General features: G+C 43.9%; 1 protein-coding gene across 2 annotated transcripts in view; it reads right to left on the minus strand.

The window, feature by feature from the left end:
• Positions 1 to 24,373, minus strand: part of SOBP (sine oculis binding protein homolog) — a 113,833-nt gene that overhangs the window by 7,449 nt on the left and 82,011 nt on the right. For both annotated transcript variants that reach the window (XM_030946178.1, XM_030946177.1), the window contains one exon: positions 6,614 to 8,568. In XM_030946178.1, coding sequence (XP_030802038.1) covers positions 6,616 to 8,568 — 1,953 coding nt within the window. In that variant the 3' untranslated portion in view covers positions 6,614 to 6,615. The remainder of the gene's footprint in view (positions 1 to 6,613; positions 8,569 to 24,373) is intronic.

The raw sequence follows: 24,373 nt of genomic DNA on the forward strand, positions 1-24,373 counted from the left end.
ACTTCTTGCTCAAAGAGCTTTGTTTCTACTTTTCTTCAATCTTCCACTGTGTTTTTTTAAACAATAATTTAATTTTATCTTAAAATCTATACCTCACTGCTTGAGTATGTCCAACCTTTTTACAACCACAGTCCACAGAAGTGTTTCGCTCCTTTCTCTCCCACTTTCAGGTATTGATTGTAATTCTGTTAAATAGTTTATAATCTTTTCACAGTTGTTCAGAGCTCACTGCTCCACACTGAGGTTGGCCATGGTGTTTCAGGGTCAAGCTTCACAAAGGCTGTGAGGTGCTTAGCTCCTCATCAGATTTCAGTGGCAATCAGACACATACCATCCAGCATCTTGGCCCCTGCATGTCAAGGCAATCGATGTCTAGATGATGTTTTTACAAGTGTTTTTACAAGAGTCTGTTTTACTATGGTCTTTGTTGTTAGGGACTCTGTATTTAATTATGAGTTGTGCTTTCCTCCCCACCCCCATAAAATTTCCCTGTACCACTGACTTTGGTAGCTCGACAGCACAAGGACAGGCTGATGAAGAGCTCAAGTCTCCCCATAGGGCTGTTTCACACTTAACACTTCTCAGTGCAGCCAAACCCACTTTGAACCAACTTAAATAAGAGGAGCATTTTAGACCTTATAAGTATGAAAGTGCCTGAACAGTCTTTAAAGAATGGCAAAGAATTATGAGCAACTCATTGTTTCAATCTGAATGTGGGTTGTACCAACTTAGGGAATGCATGGTGCTTATTTCAGTTCAAATGATTTTAATTTCATAAGACAATTAAAACTAATAATGGCAAGTAAGCACCAAAATTATCTCTGAAATTGGTGATCTGAGGTCCTGGGAGCTGTCAGGTAGGCTACAGTCTGTAGGTGTCATAGGTTCTTCAGATTTCTGCGGGTCTGTCAATTGAGCTATACCTTTTTTGGCTGTCAAGTACTGGCCGTGTGTGCTGTTTGCCAACAGCCCTAGATGATTATTACCTTTACAGATCAGACCAGGTGTAGTTATTTGCTAAACTGAGTTCAAGAATCAGATTTCATATTTGAAACATGTGCCCTAGGAGGTTTTATAGAAAAGCAGGAGGAGCCCATCAGAAATCAGCACTTGCTCCTTTGATTCAAAGAGTGTGCAGTGATCTATGGCAGCGTACCACGAGCCTGCTATTTACTGCCACTGAGACGGAAGTTAGCACTCCCACACCCCGGCAGCAAGATGTGGGAGCTGAAAGCTACCCTGGAAGTATGTCATTTTATACTTTTATACTTCACTATTTTGAGAACCTTTTTTTTTTTTTTTCTTTCCTGGGAAATACTTTTTCTGATTTAATATACCTGAGAAGGTATACAGGCAATTTTGAAACATAAGTTCAAACTGCCAGAGTCAGGCACCCCTCAAGGGCAAAGCTTCAGTTCCAAGCAAATGTGTTTAAAGCTTTGTGGTGTTAAAAGTCTCTCCTCTCCCCCTTTGGATAAATGGAAAATTTCTGTAGGCTCATAAGAAGCCAGGTGAAGGAAAACTTCTGAAGCAGAAGAGTAGGTGTTAAGTGTATGAGTCCAATTACTCTGCTAATTTAAATTAGTTTGGCACCAGTGGAACTATATCCAGTTAAAATTAGCTAAGGCTCTGGCCTGTAGTACCATGTCAACAAAGATGACTAGCACAGAAATGTGTTCAAATACAGAAAAACTGTTTTTAACTACATCTTTAAGGTCAAATTTTGTCAGGGCAAGCTGGGCAGAGGTAAGAAAGATGTTGGTAGATAGATATCACAGTGACAGAGGAGATCTAAAATCTCTAAGGCTAAAGAAAAAGGAGGTTAATAGCTATGCCCCTTGCCTCAGGAATGCAGACCAGAGTAGGAAATCTTGTGCTGGACTATTATGGGCAGAGGAGCTCAAAGTGGGATATATACTACTTCTGCTCTGAACTGAGTGTTCTGCATGCTGTATATTTTTACCAGTACAGTGCATGGACTAGACAGCTGAAGGTTTGGGCCTTTCACACAGCAGATGCTGACCCTGAGACATACAGGTTGGCTCTGTAGATGGCTATACACCTACTATTTCCATTACTTCTGGAAGAAATTCTGCTGTCACAAGCAGAAAAACTCCTTCCTTTCCTGACCCCTCTGTCCCCAACACAGGATTACCCAACACACACACATACGCACACACAGAAGCTAATTGTGAGTTTAGCATGTGCCACTTCATTTTCTCATTTAGTTTAACATAACTATCATGTTAAATCCAAGCAGACCTCAGTGTTTTCATTTCTTTGCTTTAGGAAACACTGACATCAAAGCTGGTGGGTTAAAACTGATCCCGCCAGGGCATAAAGCATGTAGGCAGGCAACACTAACACTGCTAATTTTAGAAACTCACATTGCTCAAACTTGAAAATATAACACTCAACCCAATACTCTTCCTAGCTTCATTCCTTTATCATAGCAGGACTTTGGCACTGAGACATCTTTTGATAGTTTTTCAAATTGCATCAAGTTAGAACAGCTTGACAGTCCACATCCTGATGGAGAAACTCAAGTTTAACATCAAGGATTATGTTGCTGATTAGCACTTTCAATAATCAAGTAATTGGTACATTAAATAATCCAGAAATTGGCAACTTGCCCAAAAAGGTCACGCTTGCACTGATTCCTTTTTAGAGAGCCTATGTTGCTGTTACATGAATTCAATCTGTCTGTCCAGAACTCTAGCGTAAAAATATTTGGCTAATTTCCTTCTTGTCACATAATTTGATGGGAAATAAAATCCAGGAAAAGCTGCACATTAGGGCAATATGTTCAGATTTTCCAATTTAAGTAGGTGAGAAGCAAGAGGGAAAAAGACAACTGGCTGGACTTTTTTTCTCCCAGGTTAGTGGGGCCAGTGCTATCTATACAAACCTCCAAGGGCCCAAATCAACCCATTTGTTAGTGCAGCTTCTATCCTCTTTCTAATTTATTAGAATTTCTATGAGGTTGGAGTCTCTCTTAAGGTATCCTCCCCACAACTGGACTGCAGAAGAAGGGTTTTATCTCCCTGCTTCCTGAGGCCTGGGCAGGAGGAACTAACCCATGGGCAGGGCAGAGGTCAGGGCTGTGGGTGCAAGAGGCTACACTGATGTTCTCCTCTGCACAGACACAGACAGGCTCAGTCCTCACAGACAGGGAGGGCAGAAATCTAAGGCAGAGCCCTTTTGCTCCCCCAGACTGGCTATGACCAGCAATGCTGAAATAGCAAAAGAAGGGCTCTGCATGAAACCACAGAGTCCTCACCTCAAATCAATCATCAGAGCTGCACAAATCACTCGTGCGTGCCTTGAGACGCTCAAAACCCACCCGCATTTCGCTGAGGTACCCACTGGAATGAGATGGTTACCATGCTGTTTCTGCTCTGCTCTGTTCTGCAGAGTATTTGGAGTATCCTCTTTCCCTTGGAGCACTTAAGGACCCTGGTCTCCCATATCTTCTGCACAGAGGCTACTTCTTTCCTTTTCCTGGAGGAACGATGGGATGGACACAGACTAATAACCATCACCATGCTGTCCTATGTTACTGCACAAGTCCCAGGGGTATGGCAGACACCTAGGCTGGGCTTCTCAACTTCCAGTGTCTATGTGGATAGCTAGGTCTGTGCCAGTCACCCTAAGTTTACCTCATTGCAGGCAGAAATAGGCACTCCTAGGGCACAATTCATCTGAGCTGTCTTAGTTGTTGACTCTGGGGCGAGCTCAGCTGTCTCTTTGAAGCGCCTGCTTCTCTAGGTTAAAGAGAGTTTCGACAATTAGCTCAGCTGCATCTTTGTTACAGATGTCTGTATTGGGTCAGATTAATCTTGTCTGGCAACCTGAAAACTTTCCTGTAAGACAACCCTTACACTGAGGGAAAGAAATATGAAAAACTCAGGACAAAAGGGAAAATCGCTACTCCTGAGGATAATCACAGTGGCAGTTATTGACATTTAGAGAATACAAAGGGCTGAGGACAGTAACTGAACGATAAAGAATCCTTGTCTTTCTAATGCAGCTTGTTCAGTTTGCCAACTTTCTCTCTCAAATACTATCTGTGATGTCATGAATAATTGTGTCAACAGGCAAAAATACACAACTTCGGTGAAGCCAGAACTCTCTCTGAGCGTTTAGGCTCTGGCTTTGAATGTTGTTAAACTCTTCTTGGGACTGGGACCTCGAAGAGGCAACACTGCTGCAGCCTGGATCATCCAGACAAGCAGAAATAGATGCTGAGAACCAGTCTGTCTTTGACTACAGAGTAAGCACATAATGTGCAAATGTTCTAGCACTGTCTTGAAATAAACAGCTATGAGGAGCTTCAATGAGGTAGGAAAGGGTTAACCATGGCTCTCCTAAAATTTAATAAAAAGGATACAGCCAAATAGCGGCCTTCTCACTAGATCAAATCACTACCCCTAGGTAGAAGCATGCATACATTTATGAAGGGAATCTTTCAAGCTGCAAATGTAACAGTGGAGTTTGCAATAAAGATATTGCTGCTGAGGGACATACATTCCATACCTCAGGGGTGGGTAGGGGGATCCCCACTAATAGGACCTAGGAGTGTGTAAAGATTTAAAATATTAATTTGACTTTCAAATTCCTGTATATGCTGATTACTAGTCCAAGAATGTGATAGTTGTCCTCTCTTCTTATTAGTGTATCTTTTATATGTGTCAGCACATGCTGAGAGCAAAGAATATGATTGTATTCCACCGAAGAAAGTAAATAAATACTGTTGGTGATCAAGGGAAGAAATGTTTCCTCCAGCCCTGCAACTAGCACAGGGAAGGCTGTGTTAACAAATCAGAAGGCAGTCCTGGCCATACTATATATCTTTGATGGTGCAATTAGCCCACACTGATGGAGCAGGGAGATACTGCAATGGCCCAGATTACACAGCCTGCTGCTGCTATCTGTAGCTGTAGGTGCCAAACACCACTGCAGTCATTATTTGTGCTACTAGGAACAGGGATTTACTGGAGGCTACAGAATATTCCATGGATTGTAATGAAATCTGGCATGTCACCAAGCCACATCCGGCAAAGCATCAGTATTTTACTGCTGAACAGATTTCTTGCAACACCCACCATTTCCCCTTTTCCTGAAAGAAGCTCTCCGTGCTTGTGAATCTAAATAAATTCCATTACATTAGTTTTGTTAAGGAATATATTCAGTGCAGGTAGCACAGTGTGCAGCTGCAGTGCCAGCTGCAGGTTGAGCTCTGGGGGGGCCAGAGCCCAAGCATGAGCACCAGGCAAGAAGGTGGGAATGATCCTTTCTACAACAAAGGACACAGGGCAACCACACACCCCCAACAACCCCCAGACTTCCCTGTGCTTAGATTGTGAGAGTATACAAGGTAAAAAAGCCCAGGGTTCCTTTGTTCTGGATCCCTACTCAAAGGCATCAGCTCGAGCTGTTGTTTTGTTATTTATTTATTGCACCATGATGAAATTATTTTAATGATTGGGATATCTGAGAACTCTGCTATGGAAAACCTGGGGTTGAGCCAGTGAGGAAACCTGGTCTGATTGTGTGAGTGTGGGATGTGTAGCTGTGGAGGGGCTTTGTCCCAGCTCAGGTAGTACAAGAGTGATGGCCAGAGCTGTTCTTGCATGGTCAGACAGGGAAGATTCATTAGACGGTTTCTCACTCGCAGATTTGAAGCATCAGACACATACTAAACAAAGAGTTTTACAAAGGTGCTATGCTATCAGAGGGATTCAGTAGGCTGGAAACTGGAAATGAAGGATGAGAGGTTTCTGCATCTGGAGCACTGTCCTTGGACAAGCCATGGGGATTGGTGGAGTTACCCATATCTCTGCCTTGCTTTGCAGCCCTACCAGGAGCCACAAACATACACCAAGCACAGGGCTGGGGCAAATCTCAGCTGTTTTTCTAAGGTGGGAGACTTGCACCAAAGGCAGATACCTCAGGAAGGGCAGTAAAGTCCCATGGCAGAGGTTTTGCTGCAATAAACTATAGTGGGCAGGTCCCAAACAGCAGGCAGTCCCTAAGCACCAATACACCAGAAAGGAAAGCCCATGGAGAGGAGTTCAGTCTCTCGAGAACAGCTCAGTGGAAAGCCAGGGTGCAGTCTGGAGGCAGACCAAAGTGAGATGGTTGGAGGTGACCATTTGCTAAGTCCATTGGACCTGAGCTAGCACGAAGCTGCTGGGTCATCTGTCTCTGTGCTACGCTGCAGGGCAATTTCAGTCATTGTGAAGGCTTGAGCTGCTGTGTAACTCAGCTGGAATAAGTAAGCAGATTAATGGCCAGACCTGTACCATATTCTAGGCAGAAAACCACTGATTTTGACATACACAGCACAATAACTTCACAGCCAGAACCATCATGATATGTTCTGTGAGTGAAAGTGTAATGAGGCTGCTGATGAATGGAGTACTGACAAGTACAGATGCAATACAACACAAAAAACAATATTACAACACAAATACCAATAGTTTTCTGAAAGTGCTCATAAATTGGAATTTGTATCTTTCTATTTCATGAAGGCCACATCCACATGAGTTTCCCCTCAGACCTGAAAATACTGAATTCTATTCACACAGAAGGCAGTAGTGATTACACAAACCTTTACTTATTCTGATTTCGAATTCGGAGACACCTCCTTTTCAATGGTGGCTCCAGATCCTCTGGCCCTGTGCTGAGCATTGGCGTTGAGATAATGCACGGCGCAATAGCAGTCTTTTCTGCTGGTTTTGGCACAGGCTGGATCACGCAGCCTGTCTTGGGCAGCATCCTCAAAGCATATGCATGGTCCTCGTCTGCTGGATTGTTAAGGTTCGGGTCCTGTTTGTCTCCCCCAGCCAGGGGCTCCTCCCCAGCCTTCTTGCCAGCCTCTCCCTCGAGGTGGCAGTTCGAGGCGCAGTTGTTCTCCTTCACGGACTCCAGCTCGCTCACTGCCAGCTCCTCCGGGGACTGGGGCTTTTTCGGCTCCTGGGGTGGCTCTGGGTTCTTGGAACCCTCTGTGCTCTTTGTGCCATTCACAATGACGTTGCACACCGCTGCGCCAGCTTCCAGTCCTGGCGTGCCAGAGGCCAAGGAGACGGGACAGCAGTGAGCTCCGTCACTGCACGGTAATGTTTTTGAGTCAACCGGGCTGCAGTTGTCCCTGCAGTCACTGCAGTTCCTTTTGTCTGAGCTACCAAAAGCCAAATTTACAACACTGTTGGGTTCACGTTCAACTTTCACCTGGGTGTGCAGAGCCCTGTGGATGACATTGTGCAGCCTAGACCGGTGGCCTACTGTTAGGTCTATCACACCATCCTGTGGACCCTGTAGCACACTGGGGAAACCAAATTTACTGTTCGCTGGACTACTAGGTCTGACAGTCAAATCAACAACTTCATTTTTACTGTGCTCCTGAAGCACTTTAGCTTGATTAAGGGACTGGCCTGAGCAGCTCGGTGATGAGTCAGAGGATTTGGATGATCCTTGCTTCGACTCTCGAGGGGATGAAGAGCTATTGGTTGGCTTTGCCCCAGGCGTCTCGCTGGAGGTACTCGGAATGAAGCTTTCACCATTGCTGGAGAAGCCGTTGGGGGGTTTGGAGTCGTTGATGTGAGGGATGGGGATGGGAATGGGGATGGGAACGGGCAAAGGGACAATGACAGGATATGGCACTAGTAGAGTTGGGGGTGGCACCAGTGGGGCGAGGGATGGCAATCCAAAGTTCATCATCTGTGGCATAGGCATAGGACCATTTGGCATCATGCTGACAGGGGGGAAGGGAAGACTGGGCAAGGGAGCTCCGGGAGGGGGAGGTGGCAACAAGCCAGGAGGATTCCCAGGCATGGTAGGTGTTGTGGGGGGATGGATGTGGGGGGAAAGCATTGGCCTGTGCATGGGGCTAGAGGTGGGACCCATATTTCTGGGACCACCTGGTGGAGGACCAATTCCAGGAATCATTGGATTTGACAGAGGGCTGTTAGGATTTGAGGCATGGTGAGGTGGCCCACGAATAAACGGTGGACGGATTTGCTGCATAATTTGCTGTTCCATGAATATGGGCAGAGGAACTGGCCCACGGTTTGTCATCACCATGGGAGGACTGCGAGGAGGGACACCAATTGGAGGCACAATGCTAGCAGGTGGCTGGACAGAAACTGGTGGAATATTTGGATTCTCACTGATGGGAATAGGTTTGGGAACTGGCGTGGGGATTTTAGTGACAGAGCAGTTGGCAGTGTCAGACGGAGAGGCAGTGGTAGATGCTGATGGTCCAGGGCCTTGAATTTGGCCAGCTGCAGACGCTGGGGATGGGGCTTTTCTCCGAGCATCTGCTAGCGGTATATTCCAAGAATCTGGAGTCAGCAGCTGCACCCCAGTGCCTTCTGCTTTATTTTCGACTGGAGGATGTAATGTACTGCACAGTCCAGCTGGAAGATTGGCCTGTGTCTCTTTGTAGAAAATGTCCATTTTGTACTGATTGAGACATTTTGCACTGCAGAACTGAAGCCTTCTTTCCCCGTCCCCAAAATCCAGATACTCTTTTGTGTGTCTTATGTGCTTACACCAGTCACATACCTACAACACAGTAATAAAATCAAATCAGGTAAGAAAAGCAATCTTCTCTTTACAGTGTTATTTTAAAAGTAATTTTTCAGTTGCTAAACACATTATTTTTCTAACAGGAAAAAAAGAAGCTACATTTGTGAAAACTGCACCTTTTTTTCCCCCCAACATATTAATGAGTTGAATGCCACTCCCTTTTCTGGCTCCCATGATCTCAGTTCCACCTTATACGATGCTTTATATGTCTTAAACCCAAAGCACAGAGAAGATTCCTCAACTGGCATAAACTGTTATAACATGCATATGTGAGCATGCAAAGTCCATATGAGTATGGCTGTGATCACTCCTTGGTGGCAATCTAAGCACGCCTGTGCCATCTGAGACGCCATGCTACACAAGGAGTGTGAGAACTGGAAAAGGACTCAGAGAATTGCTGGAAATTAACGCAAACCATTCTCTGCTAAACTGCAGCCCACAGTAACATTTAGTATTCTACCAAGGATATCAAATAATAGGTTGGAAAGAGTGTGATGTTTCAAAATGGCATCACAAAGCAAAAATCATCACTGATTCTTTGCTATTCATTCCAAGGAGAAACTTGGAAAAAGTCGGGATATTTGCGTAAGGTTCGAATAGTCCCAATTTGTGATGTTTCAGCAAGCTGGAATTATTTTCTGAGCTGCTTGCCCACTCTTGTGTACAAGTCACTTTGAGTAAAACTTCTTGGCAAGCAAGGACCTGTTTAGCAACTTCTCAAATACTACAGCAAAAAGTTTGCATTGCAGGCTCAATTTTGTTTTGTTTCTCTGCTTTCCATTTAATCCTTTTTTGTGTTGCTATTGGTGTGGTAAAGGCACAGCCAATTTTTTTTAAAAAATAAGGCTGCAGAACTAATTAAGCTGTGAAAGGTTTTCCCAGTTGTAAACCACTAGACACCAAAGTTCAAAAAATAGTCATTCTAGGCTTCAGAATCCATTACTTCAGAGAAATTATTGTGATTTCATTAACACATTAATTTTGCAACACCAACAGCTCTCACAGATGGTGAAGACATGATCTACAATTCAAATATGACTCTTGTTTGCACAAATGCCTTTCCTTCATATGGCATTTTAAACAAGAATTAATATGAGTAATCTTGCCATAGCTATAAACAGATAAACAGATGTCAGATTTTTCAGTGCCTCACTTTTTTGACAGAATTTTACACACACAAACTCCCCCCCCCATTTTGTCATTTACATTAGTTCTCAAAATACTCCACTGACAGAGATTTTTTTGTGCTTTCTATCAGCATGTTGAGCCTATGACCATGTCATAATATATCCTGGTATTGTTTGCTCTGCCTTTTCCAAATAGCCCATATTAGCTTGTTTTGAAATGACTCTATCTTTTGTACAAAGGAAAAAAATACACTAAAAACCCCAAAGAAGACTATGATTGTGAAAAGACTGCATTAAAAGGATAATTAATTTTAATAACTATTGGCCATATAAACAATTCAAAACAACATATGCTGGGCATCTGATTACCCATCTCATTTAACTCTCAGCTTTCCTTTAATATAAACAGTGGCGACATTCTTGAGTTTTCAGTAATATATCTTTAATGTATATAGACACACACACACTGTATGCTATGGCTATTAGCCCATTTAACTCCTCCACCTTTTGGCTATCCTGCCAGGTCACTGTTTCTTTCCCTCCTGCTCCCCTCCCCATTCACACACACAGGCACACGCTCCCTCCTCTCTTTTATCCCAACATTTAAATCAAACTAAATAATCAGTTGAGAAGCAGCAATCCCTAAGTCAGCCCTGAAGTTTGTGAACGCAGGACCCAGATTTTTAGCTTGGGCATGCAGCTTTATCTCAGTGTGCCCCATGAGATAAAGCAGAGGGGCTGCTGGTGCTGCTTGGCACATGTGGCATCAGCAAGGCTGTATTTCTAGCATTGTGCCCCATGGCAAGAAAGGAAATTTCCCAATGCAAACAAGTCCAGCCCTGCACTGAACACACAGTGACGCTGTCACAGCCTAAAATGTGTGGGCAAAAAGGCTGTGAAATGCACAGAACTGCTGGGATAAATGCCTGCACTGCCATGGTGCATGCATCCCCCCAGGCGTGGGGCAGATGGGAAAGCGGGAGTGCAGCAAGCAGGACAGAGGAGACAATGCCAGTTCCAATAGCTCCTGGATTTTATCAGGTATCAGCCCTCCACAGGAAGGCTCAGTGGCCATCCCAGACAGCCCTGGAGCTTGTGCTGCAGACAGTGCAAGCAGACAGCAGTGGTGCTGAACCATCGTGCATATTTGGCATGGCTGTGGGTTTGCCACCCACCTGGCAAGGCAGCACACATGATGGAACCATCCTGTAATCAACCTCCTGAAATTTTCTGGCTTGCCACTGTTTTCAAAGCAGACAAAAGGGGAATTTGTGAGTCTACACTATGAGGTAATAAGACACATTTAACTCAGTAGAACTGCTGATTTTACCTTAAAGTTATTTCTGAGTGAGAGCTCCCTGCTGTAGCCATAAAATGCTATCTACTTTGTGTGTATGGAATCAGGATGTACTCCACCACCCTCCTCCTGCTGCTTGCAGAGTATGCTCTTGCCCCAAGGGCTGGCAAAGATGCAGAAGGTCTCCACATGTACCCCAGGAGCTGTACAAAGAGATACCAGGAGCTCCCAGACACAGCTCCTGAGGCAGGCTGGGGCAGGATGATGCCCAGGCTGGCCCATCACCATCTATTTGCAGTGGAAAGACAAGGAGGAGAGTGGCCTCAGAGGTGTCTGCAGAAAGGGATGGAGCAGGACTTCAGGTGCATCTGCAGTGAAGGCTTGCCCTTCCTTTGGGGCAAGTAAGCAAACCACCTTGTAAGCCCGCTGCCAAAGAAGAGCCTGAGAAATATGAGAGAGTAAACTCAGTCTCCTTATCTTTCTAGGAAGAGACCCATCCGTGACCCTAATTAAAGGGACTGAAAGAGAAATACAGCCCCACAAAAATTGTGGCATCTTTTCTAATAATTTAATTTTATTAGTTAGCATTTGAAAAATTCACTGAACACTCCACTGTATTATTGCTGTATTGATTTGTTTATCTCCAGTGGGCTCCTGTGTCTCCCCTGGCTAAACAAATATTTTCTCTTCCTTGGTAAAATATTTAGAAATCCTGCTTACAAATTCTCTACTGATTTCTCCAGTTTTCAATAATTTGGTGAGGAACAAGAAACTCTGCCTCACTCACATATTGACCACAGATTCTTCTGTATATTTTATCACTAAATAAAATTAATTAAAGCCACAGAAATTAAAGGCAGCAAATATATTCCTCTGAATACCCTGCATAGACCAAATATTCAATAATTATATCATTGATTTCATGCAATATCTCAAAGTGTTGAAGCTACAACATCAGTGTAAAATGTCCATCTTCTACATTCACGTATTTCATAATTTTCTTTTGGTTTTTTTCTCTCATTCTTTTTATTTACATAAGCAATCAGCCTGTGCTGCTTAGTTAAGATAAAAGGTCTAAAAATGTGGGACTTATATGCAGGTAATATGACACCTCACAATACCATACTAAGAGGCAGAAAAACAGTCTCTACAACAATGAGGAAATTAGTAGAGGAGAAAAAAAAATCACTTAAGAATTAATGAATCAAGTCTGTCTTACAGAATTGATCATTTAAGATGAGGTCAATGAATTTATGATACAAATGGCTATATCACTAAAGGTGATAAAACGCAGCAATATCATCCATTTTACATCTAAGTAATGATGTGCTCAGAGTAATTACAGATTTCTTCTAAAAGCCTACACTGATTAGTTCAGATGTGATAGGTAAAACATATATATCTCTCCATTCAATAAAATAACATTTTCTTATCTGTAGAACACACAGCTGATGTCTTATCTTTTTAAGTACGTGCATTCTGTATGGAACATCACTGCTCTTCACAACCAGCTCAGAGTTTGTCTGCTCATGTATTCCCTTTCCTTCCCTTTTCCTGTCTTATTCCTTCTTTTCATTGTACAACCAAGAGAAGAGCTAAACTGTTGCAGAGTGCTTATTGACACTGCCCATTGGATTTGGGAGTGCTCACACATGGGAGCAGCTCCCTAGGTTTCAGTGGGATTAGTCACAAGCATTAATGCTGTAGGATCACATTTAGAGGGCCTGACCCAGCACCAGTGGAAAACAATGAAGAGGCTCCTCCTTAATGCAATCCATTGGCTTTGGGTCTGTTGCTTAACCCTGGCCCCTGCTCACCCTGGAGTCATCAAAAGCTTTGCTCCCAACCTCAACAGCAGCAGAGACATGGACAGGGATTTTGGAAGGAGCTCCAGGAAGAAAATAAATGCTGTGAGACTGAGTTACAGACATTTCCTAACAAACATAGGCACAGCCACCATTTTGTACATTTCTACCAACAGGAGGTTGGACCAGTAGTGGTGTCACTGACGATGAGCATGAACATTTCCAAGATAAGAGGGTGAAAACTTGCAAGGTGCTAACAGATCTCCTATGCACCTTCATCTCCCTTGGAAAACACTTCTAGGACCACTCTGGTGGAGGCACACTTCACACCATGAATGCCAGAACATGAATCCTGAATTACAGAAAGATCAGTATTAAGATAACAGCCTATCTCGTTCAGCTGCAGTGCAACAACCCTCAAGAAGATTAAATTTACCTAACTGGGGCATATCCAAGGCTAAACAACAGAATGAACATTCCTTCAGTACATTTAATGTATTTATATTTTGGTGGCGGGTTGCCAGCATGCTACTTATGAGCTCAATGACTCGGTATCATTTATCTGCTTTCCTGTGAAACACACAGCAACCTACACCGGGAGACAACTCAGAAGACACTGCATCAGCAGAAACACAACTCGTGCCCGAAATGGGAACACCGAGGAAGCCAGCACTGAGGGATCCCGTAACGCTCAGATGTCTCTAGTACAAAGAGCGGGAATAAAGCCATTCCTGTTGGCATCCATATCTTTATTTTGATAGAAACACCCAAAGTGGAGTCCAGACATGGCTACGAGGCTGCCTCGCAGGCACAACACAGGATCCTGCTGTGCCCAAAAGGGCCTGGACTTCAAGCACCAGGTAATTAATACTTAAATCAATTGGCTGTCAAATGCAGGCACAAAGTTCACACATTGATGCAGTCCACCACTAACTTTTGAAGAATAATCTAGTATCAGACACTACTTCATTAAGAAGTACACTTGGCAAAACCTGTTTGCAGAGCTATTTACATCAGCCCTAGAGAAACCAGGAACAAGTAGCAGTGGAAAAACCCTGCTGTGATGAAAGATACCCTGTGCCTCTTACACAATGCTTTGGACAACTATCATCTCCATGGTAAAGCTTGGCAAGAGGACAGAAAGTGGTCACTAAGGCAAAGATGTGCCATTTTCCACTTCTCCAGCACCAGAAGGTGACTGACAAAGCTCCTCTCCTTGCTCAGGACAATGCCACGGGGGTATGCCTTGCACAAGTGAGGGCTGAATCACATCTGAGGACCAGGCTTTTATCAAAGATGCTGAACAGATGCTGAAGATTATCAAAGACTCATTTCTTGGCATAAAATCCATGTATTCTACTTTGCTGAGTAGTTCCTATTTCCTTTTCTCACTGTGGTATCCAAGTGCTGTCTCTTTATATACATTCAGGCATATGTTCTGACTTCATGAACACCACTGCACATTTCCTATATCCTGTTCTGGCCCTGGTTGCCTTTTCCTTTTAGCCCAGACTGGTCCTGGAAAGATCTGGGAAGATGCCTGAAGTTTCCAGTACTGCCACCCAGTCAGGATGTGTGAGGCATGGAGGCAGAGGCTCCCACCCCATCCCAAAAGCCACAAGGTGAGGACACAATGCCTCTCCCCTCCTGCCTTGCAGCCCACTGAGAACCTGACACACCAGCCATATGTTTTTCTGCAAGGGCTCAAGATTTTTGAAGTCTGCCAAACATTGGACACAGCAAAAATCTAGAAATTAGGAAGTGGCTAGGAACACACATACAGAGGTTTCTAGCACACAGCCAAATGAGTCACAAGTAGTGTTCTAGCACTCAGCTCAGTCACACCCTTTGCAGAACACCCAGCAGCCGCTGCAGCATGGACACCAAGGCACCTTGAGACCCAGGCCCCCTCACAAGGCTGTGAGCACTCCCAGCAGAACACCAGGGGAAAATTCAGTCAATCAGAAGGAAAGAAACCTAGATCTGTGTGTCCTGCAGGACTATGTACCCAACTGTCTCTAAAGGTGTGTGAAATCTCCCTCTGCTGTCCTCGACAGCTCCCCAAGCTTATTGGGCAATGTGGCTATCTGCAGCCTCCCTTCTTTTCTCCATTTATCCATCAACAAGGCTTCTCTTCAGAGCAGGTCACCTAAAAGGTAATCCCCTCATAGATCCCACCTGCAATTCTAATCCTGCAAATGGCCCTGTTTCTGCAGTCTGTTGTCTGATTAAGAACAGAAAAACTTCGGGGCAAGAGCTGTACCTTAAATGTTAATGTATCCAACACTTGTGAGCACAGAGAAGCCCTGGCCTCAGTGGAGCTCTGGGTCAGACTGAGACCTCCTGTAAACATCAGTTTGGGTCTGTATCAATCTTCACCTCCTCTTCTGCTTACCTTCTGAGGATAACCTGCTGCAGAACAGCACCTCAGGAGCCAAAGCCCCCATCAGGCTCTGAGTTCTTAGCACACACACACACCGATTTGTTTGACACAAAGATTGTTCCAAGGCATTAAAGTTCCCTTTTAGCATTTCCTGGCTCAGAAAAAGACAAATATGAAGAAGAGCAAGGTAGGCACACTGCCATGCCAGTTGAGAAGGTGGGCAGGTGAAGATCTGCAGAAGGACACGACCATGCTCAGAAGAATAGGGTCAGAGTGAGGAAGAGGGGGATAATGTGTTCCACCCAGACATGATGGAAAATGACAAACTCCTTGGAGAGGTAAGCAATAATCAGCACAATATCCTAATGCTGTTGTGCTTTTTTTCACAGCTAATTGAGTTATCACAAAAGGTATTCAGCTGCCAGCACCCAGCGCCAAGAGATAGAGTGGGTGCAGCCTTGCCAGAAGCTGCTGTCGCTCACCAGCATGTCCCACATTTCTCTACTTGATCCTCCTCCAAAACACCCACGCTCAGGCTTCCTCCTGACCAGGCAGCCTGGGGCACAGCCAGGGCTGGGCAGGGTGTGCAGGGTCTGCCTGTCCAGCACTGCAGCCGCTGTGTGCTGGCCCACGGGGCTGGGGGCTTTGTCTGGGGGTCCCCAGCAGGCATCAGACTGTCCCTGAAGGGGGAGGGCAGTTCACAGTGTCTACTTTGAAGACAACTATGACTAAGTCCCAGCTGTCATGACTGGGAATTGATGCTCTTTCACTACCAAATGTCAAACAATACTGTAACAGGCATATTCCTAAGTGTGGCTCTAAGCAGTTATCCAGCCTCGATCACCATTTTTGATGTCTTATTGTAAAACATGCAGCATGTTTATTGTGGCAAGATTTTGCTATCCAAGATGGCTTGTGATAATTTTTTTATACTGATTGTTCCATTTGAATGGAGTGATTATTATAAAAAACAAAAAGAATCATTCCAGCTGAAACCTGCTGCGAAGGAACCCCGAGGCAGGCTCTAACACACTGTGAATGTGGTTACAATATAGCTCATAGCGATGCTAGGTGTGAAGGAAAACAGATTTTTACAATGTTTGGAGCTTTGTGTAAAAACAGTTGACAAAACAGAACACTGCAGTTGCCTACAACTTAAAACTGTCCTGTGACAAGTTTATCTCTGTTACAAAGATACCAAAGCTTGCCTGCCTGATTGCTTTTTCTTTCCCTGATGTTACCCTCCTAAATATCTTGTCCTTTCAAAAATCTTTACCAGTTTTCTGAGTGAATACTGATTTTATGTCATTTAAATGCAAGGCTCACTCTATCTCCATTTTTCATCCTAATTATGCAAAAGTCTAAGCTACATGAAGCATAAGGAGAAAACAGAGTTATTTGGTAATTAATGGCTAATGATAAATTGATTCCATTTTTTGAATCATTGCAGTTGTCATCTGTGGTATTTAAAACATAGGGCTTTTCAAAGCCCTTGGGTTCCTTTGTGTTGGGGGGCTTTTTAATGTTCCCAGTCAAGAAGAATGAATGTGAGTTATGCTAATGCCCGATGGAAATCCAGGTTGGGTCTTATTTCATCAGAGTGGCTACATATTTGATTTTGTATATAAACAGCTGAGCTCTGTGTTTTCACCTTCAGTCTGAGGCTTTGAAACCACAGAAGGAACTTTGGATCTAAAACCACTGGTGAAGCCCAAAATATGATGGGCGAAACTTCAGGGAGAATGAATGTACTGTGAGGTGGGTCTTGCCAAGAGGGAAGTTCTTCTCCCCAGAAACGTTCCTGGCTAAAATAACACAGAATGGGACAATAGCAGCATTTAAATCTAAAATCTTTAATGTAAGGTTTTACAGGGGTACTGTACAAGAGCAGATTAAAGGGCATGTCTGCATGGCTATTTCAGTACTGGCTAAGTCCACCACTGCAGCAGTGACAGAAGTCCTAAATAAAATGGATGTGATGCATAAGATAAATGGAGGGTAAGAAAAGGAGAGAGAGCTGGGGGTTAAATGCCCTCAATAGGTCAGACAGTCTGTCTCACACATTTCAGAAACATCTAAAGAGCACCTCAGTCTGAATGTCCTTTCCAAAAGGGCATGCCATGGGTTTTCCATGCCTTGGAAACCTCATCCCACACCAAGTGCATTGGTCTTTGAGCATGCAAGAGTCTGTGGGGCAGAGCAAACCACAGTTCAAGCCATCAAGTCCTACACTCAGATCCTGAACTCTCATCAAGCCTCATCACACAGAAAGGCCAAGAAACAGTTCCTCTTCCAGACTTAATCTAGTCTGACAGGAGACCATGCAACTGTGTCTGTAGCCATCTTCCTTGTGAGCATAATTTGAGGGATCTGTGGAGTCAACTGAGCGTCTCCACCATGCTCCTCATGGCCCTTAGTTCTTGGGTGGCAGCATGAGAAGCCAGCTTGGCAGAGCAGTGGTGCAAACATCTGCTGGTCAGTCAAGAAGTTTAATTTGGATTAGGTAGGCATTGGTCTCCTTGATGTTCAACACTTGATTTCCAGGCCAACACTTCTCATTTTGTGCATTCCCAAACTCCCCTGCTCCTGAGATGATGGTGGGAAACAACTCAGCAGCCAGAAACAGGAATTACATTGGGTAGGTGAAGGTGGGGGTCTTGGTGAACTACAGCCTGTCCCTTTCCACAACAGGAGGTTTTGCTTTATGATCCTTAAGCTGTTAGCGCCCCAGCAGGAGCTTCACCTCTTCCTAAAGATGATACAAATGAACTTCATCAAACTGCTGTCACTAAAGCTGTGCAAGGTATCAGCAGAGGGGAAGCATTGCAAACACCTCGAGAACAGGACAAGAAATGTTGGCTTTGAATATTCAGGAAGTCGTAAGAAAGAAATCAGATCTAGGCATAGGGTAAAGCATTTCTGGGGCTTAGAAATATTTCCTCAGAGTGTCCTGGCCCTGTTATCTCTTTGGGGCAGCAGGGGAAGGTTGCACTAGGAAATACCCTCCTTCCTCTTCCTCAGAGAGTGGAAATGCATTTCTTTCCTCAGGAGGACATTCACCTCCATGACCTTGGAGAACTTTCTGTATAATCTACATTCCCACACGTTCAGCTACAGGAGGGAGCACAGCAGCTTCTCCATCCTTGGGATGGCCAAGATGCAGAGTCTCACCAGTGCCCAGGCTGACAACAGGGCCGGCACTTCTGTCATGCCAGGAGCTCCTCACTCCTTTCTCCTTTGGAGAACTGGACTAAACAACCACAGAAGGTTTCTTCTGCAGAGCAGCTGCCAAGTGCAGTGAGAAAGAGAGCCTGTATGCACTAGGCACTGCAGCATTCCCTGCATCCAGCTACAGCAACTGGGAAAAGAAAGGCAGCAACTGACACTGCCAATTCTTTTATCAAATTCTTTTGAGAAATAAAATGCTGTTAAGCAAAAAAAAGCGCTTAAGGGTAAAAAAATGAAAGGGGCGCTTTACTAGGCTCAATCAGTATTGACCAGAATCTTTCCAAATGAGAAATCTGCACCCTTAGGAATCTCATGCAACCAAGTCTGCAGATGACTTCAGAAGCCAGATGAAGATTTACTTCTCTAATTAATTCACTTTTTTATTCAGTGTCTGAATAAACATGTTCACTCATCTTGTCTTCTGATCAAGACTTTATTCTGATAATATGGCAGACATTGTGAGGTGGAAAATTACCCATCTGGCTCGAATTTATATCTAGTAATATCTTATATGTATTTTTCCCAGTATATTTTCTTTTTTATATTCAAGAGAATATAAAAATAACAATAAAACCCCCTGTTACTACTCCAGTTGCTCATAGATTGGTTGACAGAACTATAAATGTAATAATGAGGAGGTTTGAGGGGCAGGTTAATGTTTTTTGCTAGCATATGATGCTTTTAGCCTAAGGCATTGCTGGGGGCCAATACCACTTCACCTGAAACCAAAATCACCACTGAACAGTCATTAAATCACTCAGAGTTAAATGTAATATTACTGGGTCTAGAGAATAGTACTGTAATCCAGATTTGAAATTTCATTAGTCCATAGAATAGGAAGCAGGAGTGCAATCTGAAACCTTGGGAAATCTTTATTTATTACCCTTTATTTGTAATGATGAAGGGTTCTAAGCCCAATTTCTCCCTCTCACCTACGGCCATTTTACAGTGGCATAACTCTCTCAGACTGGTGGGCTGTTTCTTCTGATTCACGCCTGTACAGGCAATTCTGTAAGAAGCTTACAGAATTCAAGACTCTGGGTGCTTTGAAAAAAAAAAAAAAAGTGCGTGCGTGTGTGTGTGTGTGTGTGTGTGTGTTTGTGTTTTCCCCCTATCTACATAGCTCAGGGATCTTCAATTCTTCAATTTCTATTATTACATGGTAATCTTTCTCATGCAATAATTTTTACAGGCCAGGACCCACTACACTGTATCAGGTGCTGTAACAGATACATAACTGTGGCACAGGCTGCGGCAGAACTGGCTGGGTCTCAGAGTCTACCTGACACAGGTTCCCTGCATGTTTCCCCACCTTTCCCAAGCATATAAAAATCCTAGAGGGACTGCATCAGCCACTAACTTGAAAAAATAACCTTAGGAAAAGATTGACTTGATTAGGGAAAGATTGACTTGACCATTAGTAAAAATGGATGAAAAAAACCCACAAAACTTCCCAAGAGAGGTGTTGCTGGGTTTAGGCTACAGAACTCTGAAGGGAGTCAAAGCTGTCTGAGATTTGAATGCGTGTGATTCACACTTCGAGAACTGCTGGTAATGGTATACACCACCCTGCGTCCCAGAGTACGTTCAGTTTGAAAAGCAGCCCTCTCTCTGGAAACCACATTTGATTAGAACAGCCCTGGGCCAGATCCAAAACCTGCCTGGATCAGGGAAACGTGTCACATCAGTTTCAGCCCAGGACTGAGACATGTCACATCTCTTGCAGATTGGGCACCGAGAGCGGAATTCATTTTCCCATTTCCTCTGGAGTTGGGGACTGGAGAAGACGAAGCCAAGTAAGGGAAATTGCTCTGCTGCACACAGAGGAAACATTCTGAGTCCTCTACTTTCTCTTGCTGCAAGGCACTGATCCTGGCTGAAACCCAGAGCCCATTGGTACAGACCCAGCTTCCCTTCCCCCTCCTAATTAGCACAAAGTCACCAGGGGAGAGAGGCTTATTCTGAGCAACTGTGGATATTAGTCTTGGTCACTCCCATACGGAGCAAGGAAGAATGAAATAAAAATGGCCAGGGAAGAGAAGAGATGGGGATTGTAACAGTCTGCACATCCCTCAAACAGGGGAGAGGAGAGGAGAGGAGAGGAGAGGAGAGGAGAGGAGAGGAGAGGAGAGGAGAGGAGAGGAGAGGAGAGGAGAGGAGAGGAGAGGAGAGGAGAGGAGAGGAGAGGAGGGAGGAGAGGAGAGGAGAGGAGGAGAGGAGAGGAGAGGAGAGGAGAGGAGAGGAGAGGAGAGGAGAGGGAATAAAAAGATTACTCTGTTTCTGGTAGGTAAGATTTACCATGAATATTATGGTCCCTAGCTATCTGAAACCATGGTTTTTCAGGATTTTAACCTTGAAAATAATAAATGAGGAGTTACAAAGGTCTTAAACTGCAGCCTAGAGCCAAACATATGGTGAACTAATGTGTGTGAAAACTTCCTTGTTGTCTTCTTCTGCTAATGCCTCTCTTGTTTTACTAAGAACATTCCTGCAGAGAAGCCAGGCTTCCTTTGACAGGAGCCAACAGCTGTGAGGGTGATGGGCAGCAACCAGCTTTACTTATGTGCCACACCTGAGGGAGGGAGGGCCAGCCCTTCACACACCCTGCTTGCCCACTGCGAGGCCCTTCTCAGGCCCAAAACATTTGCTGGTTCTCAAGAAATGGAAAATGTGTCTTCTTCCTTGCTGATTGACACTTCTTTCTTTCTAAGTAAGGCATGGAAGTGAAAAAATTATCTTTCCTATTCTGATGAAAAGGTCTTACTTATCCCTCTGTTTGGAAAATGTTTAGCACTAGAACGTACCTGACACTAAGCTATTTACATAAATCAAATCTATTCTTAGCAGTCCTGGGATCAATCTGGGATAACTCCACTGAAGCTAGTGTTGATTTTCAATCTGAATCATGTAACTGAGGGTTGAATTTGGCACAAAGGATTAATTTCTCACCAAGGAGGGTACATTACAGCAGAAGGCATCAGATGCACTGTTTAGGAGAGAACACAATCACAGAGGACCCTTTAGCAATGCACTGTGTTACTGTAGATGGCACTCCTTCCTTGCCTGGGTGCACGATGCACACTGCGACTGCACAGATTCTATTATGTAAATGCATCATGCCAAAGCCTTTCATACTTACAAGACCATGCAGATGATTTTCTCCTTGCATGACATGCATGACAAAGCAGCTATGTGGAAGCAGCACACCAGGACAAAAGAAATCAACATATTTAAACCATCACCCTGCAAAGCTCTCAAGAATGCTTTGCTCTTTAGATTCCTCCTCAAAGAGGACCCAGTCTGTCTTGCTTTCTCCAGCCTTTTTCCTCCCCTAGGTTTTCCCACAAAACTACTTCTGACAACTTTATATTCATCGAAATAGTCATTGGACCTGCTGAGACCTGGCTGGCAAATGAAGACCTGCAGCCATCACATACAAAGACTCCTAACTGTGCATTTGTTCAGGGCAACTCAAGTGTTTGTTTTTCTTTAAAGAGCTTTCTTTTACATTTATTTTAACACCCATCCTGGGTAAAGTGCTCCTCATCCAGTGACTTAGAGCAGTAGGAGAAGGAAGGTTACATAGCTATGGCATTGAGATAGGACTTGCCATGTTGGCATTAGTCATTCTCTGCAAAGACAAAACTGCTGAGTAACTTTGGACAAGGAGAAGGGCAGGCAGTGAAATAATGCAAATAGCACAATTTTAGATATTAATCTTGATTGCCCAGCTCAGGTCTGTGAATAGATGTAGGCATCTCAGGAGGGTGGATCACAGCAGGAACCTAACTGAGGCTCTGAACTGGTCCCAGCAGAACTCTGTGTCCATCCATTGTCAGAGGAATGAAGGGAGAACAAGCAAGTCTCTAAAGCTGGGAGGCTTCTGTGTTCTTTATTTCCAGCATGTATCTTTGAGTCTCCTTTTACTACCAGGAGAAGGCTTCCCCAGATCTGCCTAACCTGCTTGGAGCAGGAGGGTTTTGAAATGGGAATCAGGTTCCCTCACATGTGTGTGCAACATCCAGTGCAGTCACTCACACAGAGCCGGTGCCTTGATCCACCACCATCAAACAACCAAAGTGCAGCATGCCTGTGGGGCTCTTTCCTCACTCTGGGATCAGAAATCAAGCAGGGCTTTGCTCACACTCTGACTTTAGGATTTGGTTCTCTGTGGCTCATTACAACTGTGCACTCATACACACACTGTTATTTGGGATGGTGTATGGAGCGGCTCATTGCAGGATGCACCACGGGAGCGGGGAAAGGAAGATGGAGCTAAGTACAGTGTATTCACCATTAGACATGCCTGAGAATATTGGCTGTTCTTCACACGTACCGGGCACATTTGTCACCCTGTGCTATAGGAGGGGATGTGACTAAGAGGTGGGGACATGCCAGTTAACCTCAGGCACTTGTCCAAGCACATTGAGAGATCTGAGGTATGCACGAGGGTTGAAATTCCATTACAGGTTTTAAATAATTAAACACTACATGTTTGGAAGCTCATTCATTCCTATTACTTTTTAAATAATTAATCCGTATTTACATCTAGTGAACTTCACGGAGCTATACACATAACAAATTTGAGTCAAGTTGCAGAAGAGAGATTGTTCCTGTCTGACAGCATTACAAATGTTTTTGTTGTACACAGTAACTTCAGCTATTAGGGATCAGTCAAAAGCCAAATCCAACCTAGATGGTGTGCACTACTGGGGTTTTTTATCAAATTATTCACAAGTAATCAAAACACTAAAAGAAACTGTAAATCCCCAGAGGATAAAAATGTGCTTCTTACATCTTAGAATAGTAAAAACCGATTCAAGACAGCGAAATTAAAAACTGCATTTTTTTCCTATTGAAAATAATCACTCTGTTCATAGATAATGCTGTCAGTTCCACATAACCTGTAGTACAGTCTGATTAAAAAATACTGATCTCAAAGCCTAGAATAATACATGTAACACAGTAACAGGCCCTAGAACAGGGAAAAAAATCTTTATCCAGAGTCCTTGTCTTCCTCAACACATTATTTCCTTCTATTTGCTTGTAGTTCAAGCTGAACCAGACATTAAACACCCAGCAGGTTTCCCCCAACTGAACTACATGTCATGCACCAAAATGAATAACCAACACTGTTGAAACCTCCAAAACAATAGAGCACTGAAATAGGTGCTTGAAACCATAGCTCTGCTGCGGGAAATGAATTTGTAGCAATGGTATCAGGATTACATGTTTATTACACATGTGATTTCCAGCTCCAGTTAGCCTCTATTTGCAGGTAAACAGATATATATGCATTCACTTATGCAATTCTAGCTGGTATTCCTACAAATTCAGCCCAAAACTAAGTTATTTCCTTTTCAAATAGCATTACTACTAATAGAAATGCTGCTGGCCAAACAGTTCCTTCAATTATAATAAGTGGAGCAAAGCTGCCATCAAACTGAGATCTCTGTTACACCTGCACAGTTATTCTGTAAGTTAATTAGATTGCACAGGGCTAAATATGGACTTAATGTGCTCTTCAGAGGCCTCATAATGGCAGAAGACATATTAGGGAGAGAAGAAAGAATCCAACTTGACTTTCAAATCCCAGGCTGGCTTTGCAAGGAAGGGAGCAAAAACATCTGTACTGTAGGTGAAGCAGACATGCATTAGAGATCATGGAAAGCCCGTGTCACCTTGGAGAGGAAAGGTTTGCTTAAAAAGTACCTTGCAACCTTCTTACTTAGTTATTGTTATTAAAAAATAAAAAACCAATGCAAGGACACCTAAATCAAGGGCAGGTGATGGATCCAATAATGACAAGTCTCCTGTTTGCTCCTTTGACCTGTGCAGCTCTAATTCAGAGTCCTGAGGACAGAAGCTGCACATTTCTGAATGGCAGAAGACAAACAGGGCTGCAGAAGAAGGGACCATGAGGTCAGGTTTCAGTGAAAGC

The sequence above is a fragment of the Camarhynchus parvulus genome, chromosome 3, assembly GCF_901933205.1.
Source record: "Camarhynchus parvulus chromosome 3, STF_HiC, whole genome shotgun sequence".
Lineage (NCBI taxonomy): Eukaryota > Metazoa > Chordata > Aves > Passeriformes > Thraupidae > Camarhynchus > Camarhynchus parvulus.